A 22,156-nucleotide genomic window follows, 5' to 3' on the forward strand; every position below is an offset into this window, starting at 1 on the left:
TAAGGAGCTTCGAAAATAAATACAAAATAATGGACCTCAGGGAACACAATATTCTAGGAACAAAAGGTAGTGCCTCTCTTGCTAGGGTTCACTGTATTAAAGCTCCAGGTACCTGACAAATTTAAGATCTGTATCCTGGCTGGAATCTAGCAGTCTCTTCAAAAATTAGTTCTTTGAGCTTTTCCTTAGGCAGGTCATCCAATTCCATGTCAAACTTGAATGGTGCTTCGGCGATGGGCTTTAAAGAGAAAAGAAAACATTTAACAGTCAAAATTGTTATGGGTAGGGCAGTAATTTGCTGATTCATAAAATGACCATGGCTCAGATTCTGAATTTATAAAACAGGATTGATGTCTCATGAAAACTTAAGAGTTGTTGGCCAGGTACGTGGTAGCTCAGACTGGGCGTGGTGGCTCACACCTATAATCCCAGCACTTTGGAAGGCTGAGGCAGATGGATCATTTGAGGTCAGGAGTTCGAGACCAGCCTGGCCAACATGGTAAAACCCTTTCCCTACCAAAAAGATAAAAAATTAGCTGGGTGTCGTGGTGCACACCTGTAATCTCAGCTACTCAGGAGGCTGAGGCAAGAGAATCCCTTGAACTCCCAAGGCAGAGGTTGCAGTGAGCTAAGATTGTGCCACTGCACGCCAGCCTGGGCGACAGAGTAAGACAAAGAGTTATGTCCACACTCCTGAAGGTCTCATAACACTTAGACTGAGAGCAACTGAATCTGTTTAAAGTGTTCTTCTGAACTAATAAAAAAATCCCAGAAATATGCTGCTGTGAAGGTGATGGTATGTTTATCCAATCAACAGCCATAATCCAAAAATAAATGTATTTCCTTAAATAAATCATGGTATCTTTATGTGAAAAAACATCTTAAAGCTGTTAAAAATTAAGCTGCAAGGTTGGGCACAGTGGCTCACGCCTGTAATCCCAGGACTCTTAAAGGCTAAGGTGGGAGGATCATTTGAGACCAGCCTGACCAACGTGGTAAAACCTCGTCTCTACTAAAAATACAAAAAAATTAGCCTGACATGGTGGCGCATGCCTGTAGTCCCAGCTACTCGGGATCTGAGGCAGGAGAATCACTTGAACCCAGGAGGCGAAGGTTGAAATAAGCCGAGATTGAGCCGCTGTATTCCAGCTGGGGGAGCAGAGCAAGACTCCATCTCAAAGAAAAAAAAAAAGATTAAGCTGCAAGGAAGATTAATATCATGCCCATGTTGTGTCAAGAGAATAAAAACTAATTTTTAAAATTTAGATACAGAAATATATGACTGAGAAGAAAATACTCCAAAGTGTTAATAACTGTAACAAGATTATAAACCTACATCTGCGTAGTATAAAAAAAAATCTCTATTGTATTTTCCTGCAAGTTCTCATTTTCTTTTTTTTTTTCTTTTGAGACAAAGTCTTGCTCTTTTGCCCAGGATGGAGTGCAATGGTGTAATCCGGCTCACTGCAACCTTCACCTTCCAGGTTCAAGTGATTCTCCTGTCTCAGCTTCCTGAGTAGCTGGGACTACAGGTATGTGCCACCACATACGGCTAATTTCTATATTTTTAGTAGAGACAGGGTTTCACTATGCTGGCCAGGCTGGTCTCGAGCTCCTGACCTCAGGTGATCCACCTGCCTCAGCCTCCCCAAGTGATGGGATTACAGGCGTGAGATATCATGCCCAGCCCCATTTTAAAGTTTTTTTTTTGAGTCAGTCTTACTCTGTCTCCCAGTCTGGAGTGCAGTGGCAAGATCTTGGCTCTCTGCAACCTCCACCTCCTGGGTTCAAGTGATTCTTGTGCCTCAGCCTCCCGAGTAGCTGAGATTACAGACAGGCACCACCACGCCCAGCTAATTTTTGTATTTTAGTAGAGACAGAGTTTGACCATATTGGCCAGCATGGTCTCAAACTCCTGACCTCAAGTGATCTGCCAGCCTCAGCCTCCCAAAGTGCTAGGACTATAGGTGTGAGCCACCGTGTCTGGCCACATTTTGATTTTTAAATGCCTGTGAACTAATGCAATGTTACGGAACTAAGCTGATGATACCAGCTGTCAGTTAGTGGATGCCTAGACTCTCACGTCTTACCCATGTAATCCTCACGTGAGGCCTTTAGTGGGAGAAAGCATGGACCCCAAACTCTACACTAAGCTTTGGCCATCTGAAAAGGAGAAGGATTCCTGTCCAGAAGAACAAATAGCTCACCCTGAAGGAGGGCTATGCATCTGGAATCAAGGCAGGTATCCTGCACATGTCATCCACTACCCTAGCCAGCTGATTTGAACTTGAAAGCCTGGGAAATCTTTAGCCGACCAAGCTAAGAAGAGTCCCAAACCTGTATTCCCACCTATTCTGTTACTGGCTTGTTGCTCCCTACTGGGGAGTAGGGAGATGGATGTGGAAGGGGAAGCTAATTCTTTCAAAAATCAGAGGGTAAAGACTATTCTCCATGCATGAGCCTCAACTAGAACAATCCAAACTTTTGATTTATATTGCATTTTTATCTTTCAAAGAATAAAGTTAAAACTGAACCCACAGAGGAACCAGAGAGCTAAGGCACTAGGACTGTCCTGGGGAGAACGTGACATGCAGTGTCTTCTATTCAAATGCCCGCCCTGCTCTGAAGAGCTGCCATATCCACTCTAGCCTCATCACTTCTTACAACAGGCTCTCGTGTCTTTGTCTCTAGGGAATGGCACACCCAACATGGAGTCGACAAGCCACAGTGGGAACTGTCCAGGTTGATATCCCTCCTCACTCTGCGTGCTGCCCCTGTCAGCAGGCTATCCACCTCATCACCCTGGCCATCCTCACGGCCAGCAGGTGTCTCGTCCTGTCACACCATGACAAGGGCCTCCAGTCTCAAACCCCTGCCCTCTCTGTGCTCCACACTAGTCCATCAGTCTCCTCTATACACACATTTCCCCCACTACTATCTGCTGCATGTGGACTGGAGGAAATCTTCTGAGATAGACAGAGTGTTACGGGGGGAGGAGGTTTCAAGCTGTACACACAGCACTTATCCTCAGGCAAAGGTGGGCTCACTGGGAGAACCAAGTATGGCACCAGGTACATCTCAGGTAAATCTGAGCAGGATATGTTTGGGTCTACTGCTGTCTGATCGATGTCCCTGAAGCAGCAGCCAGGAACATGAGCTCTTACCTCATCACTTGGGTCGTAATACTGCTCCAGATATGGGTGGGCCAGAGCCTGTTCTACTTCAATCCTCTTGTGAGGGTTGAATGTCAACATTTTGTCCAGTAAGTCCAGAGCTATAAAGAGAAAGGTTTTGCAGTGGTGAGAGAAGGTGTAGTCATGGAAAGACTTCAATTTCCTGTTTAAGTAAACTTACCCACAAACCAACTGAGCTAAGCATGACTACGGGGAGAGCAGCCAGCACACAGGGTGCTGACTATATCTCCGAGTCTCCTGCAATGGTGAATGTAGGGACCAACCATCTGACAATCGCAGACCTCATCACTCAGAAAGGAGCAGGGATCAGAATTCAAACCCAGGTCTGCCTACAAAAGCTGGACTTTTCCTAAAATATGATTCTGCTTTACAGGTCTCAAAGGCAAAGGTTTTATGTATATACTTTTCTCAAATTGACTCAAAAGTCATTTTCATCATGGTCTGTCTCTTGACACACAGGTCTCCAAGGTCATAGAAAAAAACATTCTTCCAGGTCCTGGCTGAGAGACAAGTGTGACCCAAAGACCCTCTAGCCAACTCTGCAGCTCAGAGTCTTTCTGCAAGGCCTAATGCCTTACGTCCTCTCTTGCCCGGGCCAGCAGTCAACAGCTGAGCAGTTTTTTCACCTTTAGGGCACAGCAGCAGAAACAAATGTGGATCAGCTAGACTGTGATAAGGGGGCACTGACAAGCAGCTCATCCTAACGGCCCCCATGGCTGGCCCCCAGGCACCACCTCAGCCACAAGGACGGCTGAAGTGGCGAACAGTGGCTGGGACAAGAGTTAAGAGAAATGTCAGGAAACACTGTGTTTAGTAGCAGAAGTAGGTGTATTGAGAAACAATACATGCTAAAGAATACATTATTGTTCTGATAAAAAGGTAGTAAAGGGGTTCTCTTTAAAAATATTTTATGTATCCTTGTATTTAATGATGCTCAGACTACTGGTTTCAATTTAAGTAGCAGGTCCTTTCTTCAAATTAAACCCTAAGAGGAGCCTCAAGATATGGCATAGATGGCTCTCTGCTCCTCCTGTTCGACAGCCAGCCATTATCTTGTCTCCCACCGCCAGCCACATCCCTGAGACACCATGGGGAAGGTGAAGGTCGGAGTCAACGGATTTGGTCGTATTGGGCGCCTGGTCACCAGGGCTGCTTTTAACTCTGGTAAAAGTGGATATCGTCGCCATCAATGATCGCTTCATTGACCTCAACTACATGGTCTACATGTTCCAGTATGATTCCACCCATGGCAAATTCCATGGCACTGTCAAGGCTGAGAACAAAAAGCTTGTCATCAATGGAAATCCCATCACCATCTTCCAGGAGCGAGATCCCTCCAAAATCAAGTGGGGTGATGCTGGTGCTAAGTATGTGGTGGAGTCCACTGGCGTCTTCACCACCATGGAGAAGGCTGGGGCTCACTTGCAGGGGGGCCCATCATATCTGCCCCCTCTGCTGATGCCCCCATGTTCGTGATGGGCGTGAACCATGAGAATTATGACAACAGCCTCAAGATCGTCAGCAATGCCTCCTGCACCACCAACTGCTTAGAGCCCCTGGCCAAGGTCATCCATGACAACTTTGGTATTGTGGAAGGACTCATGACCACCGTTCACGCCATCACTGCCACCCAGAAGACCGTGGATGGCCCCTCCGGGAAACTGTGGTGTGATGGCCGTGGGGCTCTCCAGAACATCATCCCTGCCTCTACTGGCGCTGCCAAGGCCGTGGGCAAGGTCATCCCTGAGCTGAACGGGAAGCTCACTGGCATGGCCTTCTGTGTCCCCACTGCCAACGTGTCAGTGGTGGACCTGACCTGCCGCCTGGAAAAACCTGCCAAATATGATGACATCAAGAAGGTGGTGAAGCAGGCGTCGGAGAGCCCCCTCAAGGGCATCCTGGGCTACACTGAGCACCAGGTGGTGTCCTCTGACTTCAAGAGCAACACTCATTCTTCCACCTTCGATGCTGGGCTGGCAGTGCCCTCAATGACCACTTCATCAAGCTCATTTCCTGGTATGACAATGAATCTGGCTACAGCAACAGGGTGGTGGACCTCATGTCCCACATGGCCTCCAAGGAGTAAGACCCCTGGACCACCAGCCTCAGCGAGAGCACGAGAGGAAGAGAGGCCCTCACTGCTGTGGAGTCCCTGCCACACTGAGTCCCTCGCCACACTGAATTGCCCCTCCTCACAGTTTCCATGCAGACCCCTTGAAGAGGGAGGGGTCTAGGGAGCCCCCACCTTGTCTCGTGTACCATCAATAAAGTCCCCTGTGCTCAGCCAAAAAAAAAAAAAAAGATATGGCATAGGTAAGAAAGAAGATACTCTGTCTTCCCTTAGGTCCTAGTTCACACCCTAAGGTACCCCCCAAAATCCAAGCCTCCAAGACTCCAACAAGTCTGAAAAATTAGCCAATCAGTAAAAAATACAAATTTTTAGACAATATAGTGACACTAAAACAAAACAAAAACAGGCTGGGCATGGTGGCTCACACCCGTAATCCTAGCACTTTGGGAGGCTGAGGTGGGCAGATCACGAGGTCAGGAGTTTGAGACCAGCCTGGCCAATATAGTAAAACTCTTATCTCTACTGAAAAGAAATAAGGCCGGGTGTGGTGGCTCACACCTGTAATCCCAGCACTTTGGGAGGCCAAGGCGGGTGGATCACGAGGTCGAGAGATCGAGACAATCCTGGTCAACATGGTGAAACCCTGTCTCTACTAAAAATACAAAAAAATTAGCTGGGCAGTGGCGCGTGCCTGTAATCCCAGCTACTCAGGAGGCTGAGGCAGAAGAATTGCCTGAACCCAGGAAGCGGAGGATGCAGTGAGCCGAGATCACGCCATTGCACTCCAGCCTGGATAACAAGAGCAAAATTCCATCTCAAAAAAAAAATAAAAATAAAAAAATTAGCCAGGTATGGTGGCACATGCCTGTAGTCCCAGTACTCGGGAGGCTGAGGGAGGAAATCACTTGAATTTGGAAGGAGGAGGTTACAATGAGCTGAGACCATGCCATTGCACGCCAGCCTGGGTGACACAGCGAGACTCTATCTCAAAAAAACAGTAACAACAAAAACAAAAACAAAAACACTGGTACTACTTAATGAAGACTCTTTTCTGACAATGATCATTTTTTATTAGGTTTTTTTTTGTAGGTGGCAATGTCAACTTCATTCATCTGCAAATGAGCACATACTATGGAAGCCCTAAAAGTAGAAGGATAAAATATCATTTATTTCTTCTTAAAAATTTTAAAAATTTAATTATATGTCCCTTCTCACCATTCCTAGAATGATAAAAGATCATGTAAAATTTGGTACAATACTCATAATCAGTTTAAGGAATCACTTCTAGCTCACTACTTTCAAGAAATAAGTTTTCACTATTTACTAAAAAATGTTGCCTAACCCTTAAGAGCAGCTAGTAAACCTTCCAAAGGGATTGCTTGGGTGTCAGGTGGAGGTGGGAGGTATCCTGACGCCTGAGGTCACTGAAGGACTGTGAGTGTATTCGTGTTCAGCCCTGACCCCTACTTTCCTTGAGGCAACCTCTTAAGACAATAGATGATAAACCTGCTAAACCACATGCTGGACATAATGAGAAATTCCACAGAGAATACATTTAAAGGTTATTTATGTTTCTATCTATAATCTTTTCAATACACTTTAAGAATACAAGTGTACTTTACGAAATTATGAAATATTTTATTTTATAGCCTACAGAACTTTTCAGAGTACACAATCTAGACAGGTTTTGCCATGACTGAAGCAGTGTCTGTGCAGTAGAACAGGTGGTCATTTCTGCGGCCATGTCCCTGGGTCTGTGGGCACACAAACTGGCTAGGTTTAGTAAGTGGCCCTCTCCAAGGTCAGGACAAAGAAGGCTGATTGTCAAGAACTCAGACACCTCTGGCTCAAATCCTACTTCCAAGGAATCCTTGTAGACATGTGTGTAAGACATAATCCTTGCTGAATCTTAGATTCCTGTGGTCTATAATACAGGTAATAAATCCCACCTTGCTTCCTGCTCCCAACCAACCCTCCCCACACACAACTCACAGACATTTTCTCAAGGACTTGCTTGAAAGGAGAGTAAAAGTCATTTGGCTTTTCACCCAGTTATATACTGTCTGTGCTAGGAAAAGTCCAGGAGGCCTGGACCACAATGAGATTCTAAAAGCATTGCTTCTAGGCCAGGCGCGGTGGCTCAAGCCTGTAATCCCACCACTTTGGGAGGCCGAGGCGGGTGGATCACAAGGTCAAGAGATCGAGACCATCCTGGTCAACATGGTGAAACCCCGTCTCTACTAAAAATACAAAAAATTAGCCGGGCATGGTGGCGCGTGCCTGTAATCCCAGCTACTCAGGAGGCTGAGGCAGGAGAATTGACTGAACCCAGGAGGCGGAGGTTGCGGTGAGCCGAGATTGCGCCATTGCACTCCAGCCTGGGTAACAAGAGCGAAACTCCGTCTCAAAAAAAAAAGCATTGCTTCTAAACCACTGGGGGCAGGGAGGTCCTACCCAAACTTGTTAGTATTAAGTAGAGAAGCACTTTGAGCCAACTGGATGTTTTGCAGCTTAAGCATTTCTAAAACAGATCTGTTAGTTCCTTCAAGTTAAATAAATTCTAGGCCCTTATATCTCCAGGCATAAATTTCAAAGGAAGACAGCTTTTAAAAAAAAATTTGCTACTTGAAAAATAGCTAGATCTCCAGCCTTCTTTTACTCCAAGTGCTATTTCTGCATTATTCATAGCTACAGAAGGAGAAAAGGAGAGAAATGGGAAGCAGCTGGCAGGTGCTGATCCCACAGTCAGAGTGGTCCGGCCTCCCTCCTCCCACGCCACATGGTATCCACTGGTAACATTCAGATGGTGTGAATCATGGCTGCCTGTGTGGATGCTTACTTGAATACTGGTTTTATTTCTCCTAAAAGCCTGGAAGTCCTTTTGAGGCTAGTATTACACCTGACTTTCCCTACCGCCTTCCAGAATCCCACATCTTCTCTTTCTCTGTTTTTTTTTGAGACGGAGTTTCGCTGTTGTTACCCAGACTGGAGTGCAATGGCACAATCTCGGCTCACTGCAACCTCCACTTCCTGGGTTCAAGCAATTCTCCTGCCTCAACCTCCCGAGTAGCTGGGACTACAGGTGCGCACCACCATGCCCAGCTAATTTTTGTGTTTTTTTTTTTTTTAGTAGAGACGGGGTTTCATCTTGTTGACCAGGATGGTCTCGATCTCTTGACCTCGTGATCCACCCACCTCTGCCTCCCAAAGTGCTGGGATTATAGGCATGAGCCACTGTGCCCGGCCCTGTTTTTCTGTTTTTTGAAACAGTTTGGATTTTGTTCTATGGCCCAAGCTGGAGTACAGTGGCATGATCACAGCTTACTGCAGCACTGAACTCCTGGGCTCAAGCAATCCTCCTGCCTCAGCCTCTTGAGTAGCTATTATTATAGGTGCATGTTACCACACTCAGCTAATTTTTTAAAATTTTATTTTTTTGTAGAGATGGGGTGTCACTATGTTACCCAAGCTGGTCTCGAACTCCTGGGCTCAGGCGATCCTCCAACCTCAGCCTCCCAAAGTGCTGGGATTAAACGCATGAGCCTCTGTGCCTGGACCCTTCTCTTTAACCTCAAGTAGTATATAACAACTTGACCCAAACTCTTTCTTCTAATCCATCATCCTTTTTTCCTTCTTGCCCTAGCCTGGACCTGGGGAAGGCCAGCCGACTGGCTCTCCACAGTTCCATCCTGGCTACTCGTGAAACTGACCCTGAATCAATGCTGCAACCTGTCACTTCCATCCTCAACTCATGCTTCTGCGCAGGGCCAGAGAAAATGACTGAACTCTGCAAACTGTGCCACTTCAACAGTGCTTCTCAAACTTTCTGATCTTAGGAACCCTTTACACTTACTCATAAAAACTACTGAGGCTCAGTTTTAAAAGCAGTTAATTCCGCTCATAGCTCGAATAGTTACGTAAGTGCTTTTCACAGAGAAAACCACTGCATTCAGTATGCAACAGAAATGCTGTATGTGTCACACAGACATCGTGAAAACATGTATTAAGGATGGATTTAATATGGTAAGTACTTTTTACTGGCACTGATTTTGTGCTGTTGGGGTGTGGCAGTGCAGAGCTCAGTGACCTCTCTAGTGCCACTGTCTTGCCGTGGCTGTGATGCTGAGGGCTCTGCTCCCCTACCACAAGTACAGATGGCAATGCAGAGAGCAGCGTGAATAACTCTTTAAGAGGATTATTAAAACAGCTTTAGCCTCGTGGACATACTGAAAGGATCCTGGCGGTCTCAGGGGTTTAAGGAGCACACTATCAGTAACTACTGTGCTACAAAAACTCAAGATTTTCAGTCTCATCAAGGCCCTCAACAGTTTCAGGAAAGCCTTGGTCAGCCCCCTCTTCTACTCTCAGATTCCACCCAAATTGCACAGCTTGAATCATAACCCTTTTGCTAACTGACCCTCATTACTCTCAGCATTATCTTCTTAAGGGTGCTACACAGAAAACTGAGGCACCCAAGAGTGATCCTCCTGGACTTCCCTCCTAGCCAGATCCACATACATCCTCACCCATATTGCCAAGAAAAACACCTTCTCTCTACTCAAAGTCAATCCTTCCCAGTTTGTGGCCTGGTCCACAACCCCTTACCCTCACGTGGGCCAGTCACTTCTGTTTCCCCTGACCATTTCAAATTTCCCACTTCCACTCACTGTTTCAACTCCTCTTGCATGGTCACCAACAAGCCCCTAACTGGAAAATCAACCCACACTTTCCAATCTGTGTCTTGCTAGACATCTCTGATACATGGACACTGCTGTGCATGCCTATTTTCTCAAAATGTCATCTCTGCTTCTGCAATATCACATGGTGCTAGTTCTTTTCTTTGTCCCTATTCCATCACTGGCTGAAGGTTTGTGTTCTCCAACTTCTTAAAATCTCACTCTCTTTTTTTTCTGAGACAGGGCCTCTCTCGCTTTGTCACCAAGATGGAGTCCAGTGGCACGATCTCAGATCGCTGCAACCTCTGCCTCCCCAGTTCAAGCGATCCTCCTACCTCAGCCTCCTGAGTAGCTGGGATTACAGGTGCATGCCACCACACCAGGCTTATTTTTGTATTTTTGGTAGAGACAGGGTTTCACCATGTTGCTCAGGCTGGTGTTGAACTCCTGGGCTCAAGTGATCCGCCCGCCTTGGCCTCCCAAAGTGCTGAGATTACAGGCATGAGCCACTGTGCCCAGCCACAATCTCATTCTTCTCTATTTTTTTCAATCTCTTGCATGATTTGAAAGACCACAGGTTAAATACCTCTCACAGCTATCTTGAGCCGAGGGTGACCAAGCTACAGATAAAAAAATCCAACTCTGTGTAGGTAATAAAATAACATATAGCCCTATGATTCCATTTACAATCAATGTGATACATCTATATGGGTAATAACAAAGTCTGCAAGCTTTTCAAACATTAGGTTATCTGAGAAATGGAGACAGACTTCTTATAGAAATTACATTTTTTAATTAAAAAAAAAAATGGGTCTGGGCATGGTGGCAGGAGGATCCCTTGAGCCCAGGAGTTCAAGACAGAACTGGGAAACACAGTGAGACCCCATCTCTACAAGAAAAAAAATTTTTTTTTTTTTTTTTTTTTTAAATTAGCCAGGCATGGTGCTTGCCTGAGCCCGGGAGTTCCAGGCTATCGTTAGCTGTGATTATGCCACTGCCCTCCAGCCTTCCAGCCTGGGCAACAGAGGGAGACATTGTCTCTTTAGGAAGAAAAAAAAGGGGGGAGGTTTGGGGGGCAGAAAATAGAATTCCTTGTCTTCCTTCACTCTCAGGGTCACCTGCTGGTTGTGCCTACCAGCGTCCACTGGCCCTCTAATCCAACTATGTTTGCCATAGGGGAGCACTCTGGCTTGTCCCTCACTCCCGTGTTGTACTGTGGGAGTTGTGACAATGACTGGGCCACATTCTCCTGGGTCACCTTGGCCACAGTGACTGTTCAGAAATAGGCATGGCATCCAAGCTGAGCACAAAGAGGCATTGAGAATCAGCCCCAAGACATGGCTGCAATGATTAGGTCAAGTGTCTTATTGCCACCATTAGACGAGAGGCTGGCTGACAGACAGTCCAGAGCAAGGCAAAACTGGATGATAAAGAAGTCCAGATTCTAGACATAGTATCTGTGCCCATCAAGCCACACACGACTGAGTTTTTCAGTTATCAGAGCCAATAAAGCCCTTTTTTAGATCAGTAAGTTCTTGTTATGTGGAACTGAAAAGACCTCAGATGGCTGACCCACCAAACCTGGCTTTCTAGTCTGTGTGAATGACTCATCCACATTCCCTTGCTCCCCTAGCACCATCATTCAATGGTAACCACTGCTTATCTTTTGACATATTTTGTTGAATTCTTTCCTATGTATTTTTTTAGAAGGCTGAAATCACTATATATGATGAATGCTGGGTTTTTTTTTTGTTTTTTGTTGTTGTTGTTGTTGTTGTTGAGACGGAGTTTCACTCGTTACCCAGGCTGGAGTGCAATGGCGCGATCTTGGCTCACCGCTACCTCCGCCTCCTGGGTTCAGGCAATTCTCCTGCCTCAGCCTCCCGAGTAGCTGGGATTACAGGCATGCGCCACCATGCCCAGCTAATTTTTTGTATTTTTAGTAGAGACGGGGGTTTCACCATGTTGACCAGGATGGTCTCGATCTCTTGACCTCATGATTCACCCGCCTCGGCCTCCCAAAGTGCTGGGATTACAGGCGTGAGCCACCGCGCCTGGCCCTGACAAATACTGTTTTATTTTCCCATGGTACCGTAGTAAATATTGCTCATTAGTATTTTTCTACATTATCAAACCTTTGTAAAAAATCCCTTTTAGTGGCCTTAAAATATTCCTTTAAGTAGATGTCTCATAATTTACTCAGCCATTTGATTAACATTTGGCATTTAGGTTGTTTCTAATGCTTAACAGGTGTCTTAAATTAAACACAGACTAAGCCAAATTCTCAACTGCTGTCACCTGAACTGCTCTGCCTATACTTTTCCTAATCTCTGTGTTTCCTGAAGACTGTGTGTTCTCGTCCTTTGCTCATTTATTTATACACTGTGGTCTTAAGTTTGTCCCTGCTCTTTAGATACTAATAATATTAATGAAGAATCGAAAGTTAATAATAATTCCTTAACTCTTTTAATTATCCTATGAGGTGGGAACTACAAATTGTCCCAATTCTGTATTGAGGAAATAATGAAACAGAGAGCTTAAATAACTTGTCCAAAGTCAAAAATCCAAGTAGCAGATACCTAGTTTTAAACTCAGGAGGCTGATTCCAGAGCACCGGGTATAACCGCTGCACTTTGATGCCTTCTACAAAACAGGAGAGGGTCAATGTTACTCAATTTAGAACATTTTAGACCTATCGTCCACACCTAATCTAATTTGGTTTAGCTTTTAAACTTTTATATGTCTCTCTTTCCTTGATGTTTGTTTTTAAAGCTTACAAAGTCTTTCTCCATGCAGAGATCAGAAAAATACTGAATACTCTAAATACTGTTTTTCATGATATTTTGAAGTAAGAATTTAATCATCGATTCTTTTAGAAATCATTTTGATGTGTGAGTAATGATCTGAATTAATTTTCTTCCAAACAGCTATTCAACTAGCCTAGTACCATCTGCTGAATAATAATTTCTTCCCCCTCACTGAAGTCATTTGAGAGAAGTGCAAGCTAAGACTCCTTTAAAGAAAAATCTAAAATACTGCTGGTTTAAGGGATATAGCAATCAAAACTTTCTAACAAACACGAAAAAATTTCAATCTCACTCTTAATTACAGAAAAACAAATTAAACGCCACTCCCCATTTGGTTGGTAGACCAAAATTTCAATATCCAGAATGAAAGACATGTCATGAAATTGCCAGATTTTCCTCTACAGAGACTCAACCAGTTTACACTCCACCAGCTCTCTCTGAAAACATCCTTTCCCCACAGCCAGCAGGGTATCAAACTTTCATGTTTGCTACTGTGATGAGGAGGGCATTTAAAAAAATTACTGACCTTTCAACGTTTGTATCTTGTATAGTGAGTAAAAATGAGTACCATTCTTATATTCAAGATATGTTTCAATTTCCTTTTCTGTGAACTGTCATTAACTGGACTTAAAAAATTCTAGCTTGAAAGTTTTTAAATCTCTTGAGTACCCTGAGGTCTTCCATTCATTTTCTTACAAATCTAGACTATCAGTTCTCTGTAAGCAAGTTTTTTGTTTTTTTTTAAATGAGTCCTCAGACTTCCTATCTGTAAACAGGTGTTTAATCCCTCTTACTTCTGGTACTATGTCCAGGGTCTTAGAAGCTTGGATGGCACAGAACAGATATTCAAATCTATTCACTGAATGAATGAATTTATGTATGTTATCTTAAAAATATAAAAACTTAACGACAGGTTAAACATGGCACAAATTCTTTGCAACTCCTCCCACCAATGGGCGGATTTATTTCCCCATTATGTGAATCTGGGCTAACTGTTCAATTTGCTTTGACCTAAAGAATATGGTAGAAGTGGCACAGTGACTCACACCTGTAATCCCAGCACATTGGAAGGATGAGGCAGGTGGATCACTTGAGCTTAGGATTTTGGGCAACATGGTGAAACTCTGTGTCTACCAAAAATCCAAAAATTAGGCTGGGTACAATGGCTCATGTCTGCAATCCCAGCACTTTGGGAAGCTGAGACAGGAGGATTGCTTGAGACCAGCCTGGGCAACATGGCAAAACCCCATCTGTACAAAAAAAAAAAAAATACAAAAATTAGGCCGGGCGCAGTAGCTCACACCTATAATCCCAGCACTTTGGGAAGCCAAGGCAGGTGAATCACTTCAGGTCAGGAGTTCAAGACCAGCCTGGCCAACATGGTGAAACCATGTCTCTACTAAAAATACAAAAATTAGGCTAGGCACAGTGGCTCACGTCTGTAATCACAACACTTTGGGAGACCAAGGTTGGCAGATCATTTGAAGTCAGGAGGTTTGAGACCAGCCCGACCAACATGATAAAACCTCATCTTTACTAAAGTACAAAAATTAGCTGGGCATGGTGGCAGGTACCTGTAATCTCAACTACTCAGGAGGCTGAGGCAGAAGAATCACTTGAACCCAGGAGATGGAGGTTGTAGTGAGCCAATATCGTACAACTGCACTCCAGCCTGGGCGACAAAGTAAGACACCCTCTCAAAAATAAATAAAAAATAAAAAGCAAATATTAGCCAGGTGTGGTGGCATGCACCTGTAATCCCAGCTATTCGGGAGGCTGAGGCAGAAGAATCACCTGAACCCAGGAGGTAGAGGTTACAGTGAGCCGAGATTGTGCCACAGCACTCCAGCCTGGGAACAGAGCAAGACTCTGTCTTAAAACAAAAAACAAAAAACATTAGCCTAGCATGGTGGCACATACTTGTGGTCCCAGCTACTTGGGAGGCTGAGGTGGAGGACTGCCCAGTAGGCAGAGGTTGCAGTGGGCTGAGACTGCACCACTGCACTCCAGTCTGGGTGACAGACAGACCTTGTCTCAAAACAACAACAACAATAATAAAAAAAAAGTGGCAAAACTGTTTAAGTGCTGTTCTGAGAATTGGTCCCAAGAGACCTTGCAGCATAGGCTCTTGCTCTTTTGGAATATTTCTGCCATCAAGAGAAGCCATCCAGTCTAGTCTACTTTAGGATAAAGAGAAAACTGCAGGAAAGGCCAACTGTAAGATGTTAAACCACCACAACTGAGGGATGGTGGAGGGAGCCAGCAGATGACTGCAGTGCATGGCTGAACCCAGCCAGGCTCAGCAGACCTACCCACCTGCACCAGCCCAATAGGCTCATGAACAAATGCCTAGCTATTTCAAGCCTTAGTTTTGGAGTGGTTTATCATGCAGCAATAGGTAACTGATGTAAACTTTAATGTTTAATGTGAATCTGGTTGAAGGACACTTATGGGTCATCCCTACAAGGGAACACTATGTAGTCACTCTTTAACAACTAGAGGCTGGGCACTGTGGCTCATGCCTGTAATCCCGGCACTTTGGGAGACCAAGGTGGGTGGATCAACTGAGGTCAGGAGTTTTGATCAGCCTGACCAACATGGTAAAATCCCATTTCTACTAAAAATACCAAAAAATTAGCTGGTCACAGTGGCAGGCGCCTATAATCCCAGCACTCTGGGAGGCCAAGGCAGGTGATCACCTGAGGTCAGGAGTTCAAGACCAGCCTGACCAACATGGTGAAACCCGTCTCTAATAAAAATATAAAAATTAGCAGGACGTGGTGGCACACGCCTGCAGTCACACCTACTTGAGAGGCTAAGGCAGGAGAACTGCTTGAACCCAGGAGGCAGAGGTTGCAGTGAGCCAAGATCAGGCTGTTGCACTCCTGCCTGGGCAACAGAGCAAGACTCCATCTCAAAAAAACAAAAACAAAAAATGAAAAAAAGAAAACAAAAACAGAAGTAATCATATAAAGAAGAAAACTGGCCAAGTATAGTGGCACATGCCTGTAATCCCAGCACTTTGGGAGACTGAGGCAGGAGGATTGCTTAAGCCTAGGAGTTTAAGACCAGCCTGGGCACCATAATGAGACTCCCATCTCTTAAAAAAAAAAAAAAATTGGCCACATGTGGTGGTGCATGCCTGTAGTCCCAGCTACTTAGGAGGCTGAAGTGGGAGGATCGCTTGAGCCCAAGAGTTTGAGGTTGCAGTGAGGTATGATCATGGCACTGCACTCCAGCCTGGGTAGAAGAGCAGGACTCCATCTCAAAACCAAACCAAACCAAAACACAACCATCTCAACACCTCCAAAAAAAGAAACAAAAGGAAAACTGACACCCAGAGAGGTTAAGCAGTTTGTCTAACAGTCACACAGCTAGTAAGAGACTGGTTTATGGACTGAACACATGAGGTAAGGCTACAAAACCGGTATTCCTAACACCTGATGCTCTAGTGCTCCCTGCAGCACCACCAATTCCCATTTCTCCACTTTCTTAATGTATAGCTTTTCCCTACTTCTTCATTATATTCACCCAATACGAGCACTGAAAACAATTTCCTGGATTTTAGTGGCTAAACAGCTGGGAGTGGCAGTTCACGCCTGTAATCCCAGCACCTTGGGAGGCTGAGGCAGGTGGATTACCTGAGATCAGGAGTTTGACTAACAGGGTAAAACCCCATCTCTACTAAAAATACAAAATTAGGGCCGGGCACTGTGGCTCATGCCTGTAATACCAGCACTCTGGGAGGCTGAGGTTGCAGTGAGCTAAGTTTGGGCCATTGTGCTCCAGGCTGGGTGACAAAGCCAGACCTGTCTACAAAAAAAAAAACCCAGAAAACAAAAACCAAACCAATCCCCCAAAACCCCTCAAAACCAAAATACATTATATAATTACAACCATACAGACAGAAGCTCGCACACATTAGGACAAAAAAAGTGAAAGGTTTTGGCCGGGTGTGGTGCCTCATGCCTGAATGCCAGCACGTAGGGAGGCTGAGGCAGGTGGATCACCTGAGGCTGGGAGTTCGAAACCAGCCTGACCAACATGGAGAAATCCCATCTCTACTAAAAATACAAAATTAGCCAGTAGCGTATGCCTGTAATCCCAGCTACTCGGGAGGCTAACGCAGGAGCATCGCTTGAACCCAGGAGGCAGAGGTTGCGCTGAGCCGAGATCAAGCCATTGCACTCCATCCTGGGCAACAAGAGCCAAACTCTGTCTCAAAGAAAAGAAAAAAAAAAAGTGAAAGTTTACTGTCGGATCCTGGTGATCAGGAGTAGTTCTTACTCCCTTACCTATTCCTCCTATATGACATTCTTCTATACATTTATATGAGAGATTAAAAGAATGTTTCTCCCATCTTCAAAAGAAATTCAATTCTAAACAACCAAGTATTTCTAAACCTTGACTCAGGTCAATACATAAAACCAATTCAACATTTAAGAAGACAGTTGTTAAATATACAAATACACATATATTCATACATGCATTCACACATATAGATAAAATACCAAGTTAGAAATAGCTAAATTTATAATACAAAACTGGATAAAAATGCTGTAAGATCATTAACAATAAGTACTGATGTGGAAAAGATATTTAAGACACAATTCTATTAACAATGACACATTTAGGGAATAATTATAAAAGAATTTCACCTTCTTAAATATTTCTACAATTTCTAAATTTTTAAAAAAGTTAACCTTTAAATAATTAAAAAATAAATTATAGAGAAAATATGCACACATATGTAGATAAAGATACAGAAGGACAAGTACCTTATTCAGATTCCCTCCTCCACTTTTAAGGTATCCTGTTTTTATAAATTAGCCCACCTAGATAATCCACCCAGCTAGATAGATAATCCAGGATAGTCTTCCTAGCTTAAAAGTCAGCTGATGGGCTACTCTGGGCATACCACACTGGCCATGGATTAGCCTTGCTCTGTAAGGAGCAGTTAAAAAAAAAAAAAAGTCAGCTGATGAACAACCTTGATTACATCTGCAAACATAATTGCTGTTTGCCAGATAACCTAACATAGTTATAGGTTCCAGAGATTAGAATACAGTCATGGGGGTGAGTGGAGGTCATTATTCTGCCTATTGTGGTTTTATAATAGCATAAAGTTTTAAAAACTAGCTGCCTAATATATTTAACAGGTATGCATTAATAAGGAATAAAGGATAATACAATTATTTAACAAAGCTAACCTGAAAAAAAAGGATAAAAATGGAATGTAACTATTTTCTTTTACAGTTGCTCTAAAATATCTCCACCTAACCTAAGGTCATGAAGATTCTCTTGTTTTCTTCTTGAAGGTTAATAATTTTAGGTCTTATATTTAGGTTTATGGTCCATTTTTAGTTTTGCAAATTTTGCATATGGTTGTCTAATTGTTCCAGCACCATTTCTTGAATAGACTGACACAAGCAATGAAATGAATTTTTCTAAATCTCAAATGCAGTATGCTGAACGTGAGAATCTAGACATAAAAAGGTTACATACTCTATGATTCCATTAATACGACATGCCGGAAAAGGCAAAACTATAGGGATAGGTATCAGATCAGTGATTGCCAGAGATGGGTTAGAGAGGGACAACCGACTACAAATGGCACAAGGCAACTTCTGAGGATGATGGGAATATTCTGTATCTCAATTGTGGTGGTAGTTACATGACAGTTTATGTTTACTAAAACTCAATAGGCCCACACAACTAAAAAGTATGAATTTTATTCTGTGTAAATTATTCTTCAATAAACCTGACTTTAAAAACTATCAAGTGACAAGATAAAAAGGTGTAATTTGTTTGCAGGGTCCTAGACTTCCCTAAAAGTGTGACCTTAGGCTGGGCATGGTGGCTCACACCTGTAATCCTGGTACTTTGACAGGCTGAGGAGGGCAGATCATGAGGTCAGGAGTTCAAGACCAGCCTGGCCAGCATGATGAAAACCGTCTCTACTAAAAATACAAAAAAATGAGCCGGGCATGGTGGTGGGTGCCCGTAAGCCCGGCTACATGGGAGGCTGAAACAGGAGAACTGCTTGAATCTAGGAGGTGGAGATTGTAGTTAGCTGATATCGGGCCACTCTACTCCAGCCTAGGTGACAGAGCAAGACTCCATCTCAAAAAAAAAAAAAAAAAAAAAAAAAAGTGACTTTAGTGCAAGTTAAAATTAACAAAGAAACCAAAAGGTGGAGAACTAGACGGTCATTACCAGGCTCCCTTACTGCACTGCCACTGTTTCCAAAAAAAAAAAAAAAAAAAGGGAGAGACAGTAATTCAGAGTGAGCACTAAAGAAAGCATTATCCAATAGCTACAGGCTCACTTTTCAGGCTAGTGACCTAACAACTGAACAAATAAATGCGAAGCTAAGCCTTAGAAAAAAACTAATCAACGACATAACATTTACCTTTCGAGTCAGCATTTGGAAACAGCCTGTTCCATGGCACTTTATTTTTGTGTGGAAGAGAAAGCAAATAGTTTCTAGCTTTTAAATTTATTATACAATTCAGGTCTTCTTGTGATGGGGATCCAAGAATACCTATCAGATAAAATAATTAGCTGTTAGTTATCAAGACAAAGGCAAATGACTACACACCATTAACTGTGGGTCAGAATGAACCCTGGTAATTAATGTCTTATCACCACTCCCAAAGCTTACCTTTCTCTTACGTTTTTACACAGAAGTCCTTAAGACTTTTTTTTTTTTTTTTTTTTTAAGGTCAGTGTCCAGGAAAGACATTGGTTGGGAGGTTATTTGCTTAACATTTTTAATAAGGGAAGGCTAAAAATTCACACCTACCACAGGCTAAAGAGTTATTAGAACTCTTCTTAATTTAATGAAGTGACTTTGATGTAAGCTGTAGGCAGGCAAAGTGAGTAAATCTAGCTACTGAAGGGCTCGGGAACCTTACCCAGAATGTGGTTCAGCTGGTCAAGATAATGCTTCCCTGGAAAGATGGGCCTGTTAGAAAGCATTTCTGCCAGAATGCAGCCTACAGACCAAATATCAATGGACTTGGTGTAGCCCTGTAGGAGAAAGAGAAAAGACTGAGAATGATATCTGGTCATACAGGATGAGATCTTCCTGTGTGACAGGTGCATTGCTGATGGGAGTTTGAACTTCTCCGTTGACTCTAAAACTCAGACAGACAAGTAAGCAGCATGGAAAAACAAATAATAATTTGGCTTTCTTATGAGAGGCTGAACAGTTTAAGATTATGTGATTTTATTTTTCTCTTCAAAGTTGATTAACATGGGCCAGGCGTGGTGGCTCATATCTAATCCCTGCACTTTGGGAACCCAAGGCGGACAGATCACTTGAGGCTAGGAGTTTGAGAACAGCCTGGCCAACATGGTAGAACCTCGTTTCTACTAAAACTACAAAAAAATTAGCCAGGCATGGTGGTGGGTGCCTGTAATCCCAGCTACATGGGAGGCTGAAGCAGGAGAATCACTTGAACCTGGGAGGCAAGAGACTGCAGTGAGCCAAGAGCATGCCACTGCATTCCAGCCTGGGTGACAGAGCAAGACTCATCTCAAAAAAACAACAGTTGATTAACTTGTTAGATTAGAATTTCCAAATTATACATCAGTCCTTTTTTGAAACAATTTGAGAGACAGATTCAGAATTGTCATAAATTGGAGCTGGAAAAAAAATTTAAAAAGTCTAAAAACCTGGATTTCTGGGTTGGGGGGAAGTATGTGCTAGCTCCATCATATTTTACCAATCTCTTATTAAAAATATTCTCACCCCAAAACCTAAAATGCAATAAAAAAGAAAAAAAAAATATTCTCAGCCGGGCACAGTGGCTCACGCCTGTAATCCCAGCACTTTGGGAGGCCAAGGTGGGTGGATCACCTGATGTCAGGAGTTCGAGACCAGCCTGGTCAACATGGTGAAACCCTATCTCTACTAAAACTGCAAAAGTTAGCTGGGCACCTGTAGTTCTAGTTAGGAGGCTGAGGCAGGAGAATCGCCTGCATTGAGCCAAGGAGGCAGAGGCTGCATTGAGCCAAGAACTGCACCACTGCACTCCAGCCTGGGAGGCAGAGCAAGACTCCATCTCAAAAAAAAAAAAAAAAAGAAAAAAAAAAGAGTTCACTGATATGATTTCAGATTCCACAATGCAATTAACCTTTAAGAAACTACCACTTGTTCAAATTGGGGGTAGTATCAAAGAACAGCCATAAGTAGCTGAAAAAACTACTAAAATTTCCCTCCTTTTATCAGCTACATACCTGTGTGAAGTTTTCCTTATTAACTTAAACCAAAACAACATATTTGACAGACTGAATGCCAAACCAGATGAGAATCCAACTGTAAGCCAGACATTAAACAGACTTGCAAAAATAAAAACAATGCCACTCTTCTCACTAAAAGTTTTTTATTTTATTTTATTTAAAGACAGGGTCTCACCCTATCACCCAGGCTGGACTGCAATGGTGTGATCATGGTACATTGCAGCCTCTATCTCCTGGGCTTGAGAAATCCTCCCATCTCAGCCTCTTAAGTGACTGGGACCATAGGTGCATGCAACCACGCCCAGATGATTTAAATTTTTTTCCTTTTTTTTTTTCAGATGCATTCTCGCTGTGTCACCCAGGCTGAAGTGCAATGCCTCGATCTCAGCTCACTGCCACCTCCACCTTCCAGGTTCAAGCAATTCTCCTGCCTCAGCCTCCTAAGTAGCTAGAATTACAGGTATGTGCCACCACACTCGGCTAATTTTTATATTTTTAGTAGAGACAGGGTTTCACCATGTTGGTCAGGCTGGTCTTGAACTCCTGACCTCATGATCCATCCACCACCCCCTCCCAAAGTGCTGGGATTACAAGGGTGAGCCACAGCGCCCAGCTGATTAAAAATTTTTTTTGTACACAGTCTCACCATGTCACCAGGGCTGGTTTCAAACTCCTGGTGATTCTCCTGCCTTGGCCTCCCAAAGTGTTGGGATTATAGGCCTCAGCCATCATACCAAGCCTCACTAAAATGTTTTTATTGTAGAAAATAAACTTATTCTTATGAAAAACACAGAACTTATGTTAACATATAGTGGATTTACTATTTAAAAATTAATACATTTTAAAGTTTCATACTGTAAATAATAGATATAAAAAAATGTGTGTGGGTTGTTAATTTTTTTTAAGAAGACAGTCTCACTCTGTTACCCAGGCTGGAGTACTGTGGCACAGTACTCAGCTCACTGCAACCTCCACCTCCCAGGTTCAAGCAATTCTCATGCATCAGCCTCAAAGTAGCTGGGATTAGAGGCATGTACCACCATGCCCAGTGCACTTTTGTATTTTTAGTAGAGGTTTAGTTTAGGTTTCTACATGTTGGCCAGTCTGGTCTCGAACACCTGGGCTCAACTGATACACCCGCCTCAGCCTCCCAAAGTGCTA

The 22,156-nt window shown here is 43.5% G+C and overlaps 1 protein-coding gene and 1 pseudogene across 1 annotated transcript in view; one reads left to right on the forward strand and one right to left on the reverse strand.

Moving 5' to 3' along the window:
- Positions 1-22,156, reverse strand: part of MAPK1 (mitogen-activated protein kinase 1) — a 104,533-nt gene that overhangs the window by 10,149 nt on the left and 72,228 nt on the right. The window contains exons 5-8 of the mRNA XM_002743577.7: positions 19,666-19,780; positions 19,161-19,292; positions 3,165-3,274; positions 113-238 (exon numbers count right to left, since the gene is read on the reverse strand). Of these exons, the coding sequence (XP_002743623.5) occupies positions 122-238; positions 3,165-3,274; positions 19,161-19,292; positions 19,666-19,780 (474 nt within the window). The 3' untranslated portion in view covers positions 113-121. The remainder of the gene's footprint in view (positions 1-112; positions 239-3,164; positions 3,275-19,160; positions 19,293-19,665; positions 19,781-22,156) is intronic.
- LOC100393838 (glyceraldehyde-3-phosphate dehydrogenase pseudogene) lies at positions 4,267-5,392 on the forward strand (annotated as a pseudogene).

This window comes from Callithrix jacchus, chromosome 1 (genome assembly GCF_049354715.1).
Source record: "Callithrix jacchus isolate 240 chromosome 1, calJac240_pri, whole genome shotgun sequence".
Taxonomy (NCBI): Eukaryota; Metazoa; Chordata; class Mammalia; order Primates; family Cebidae; genus Callithrix; species Callithrix jacchus.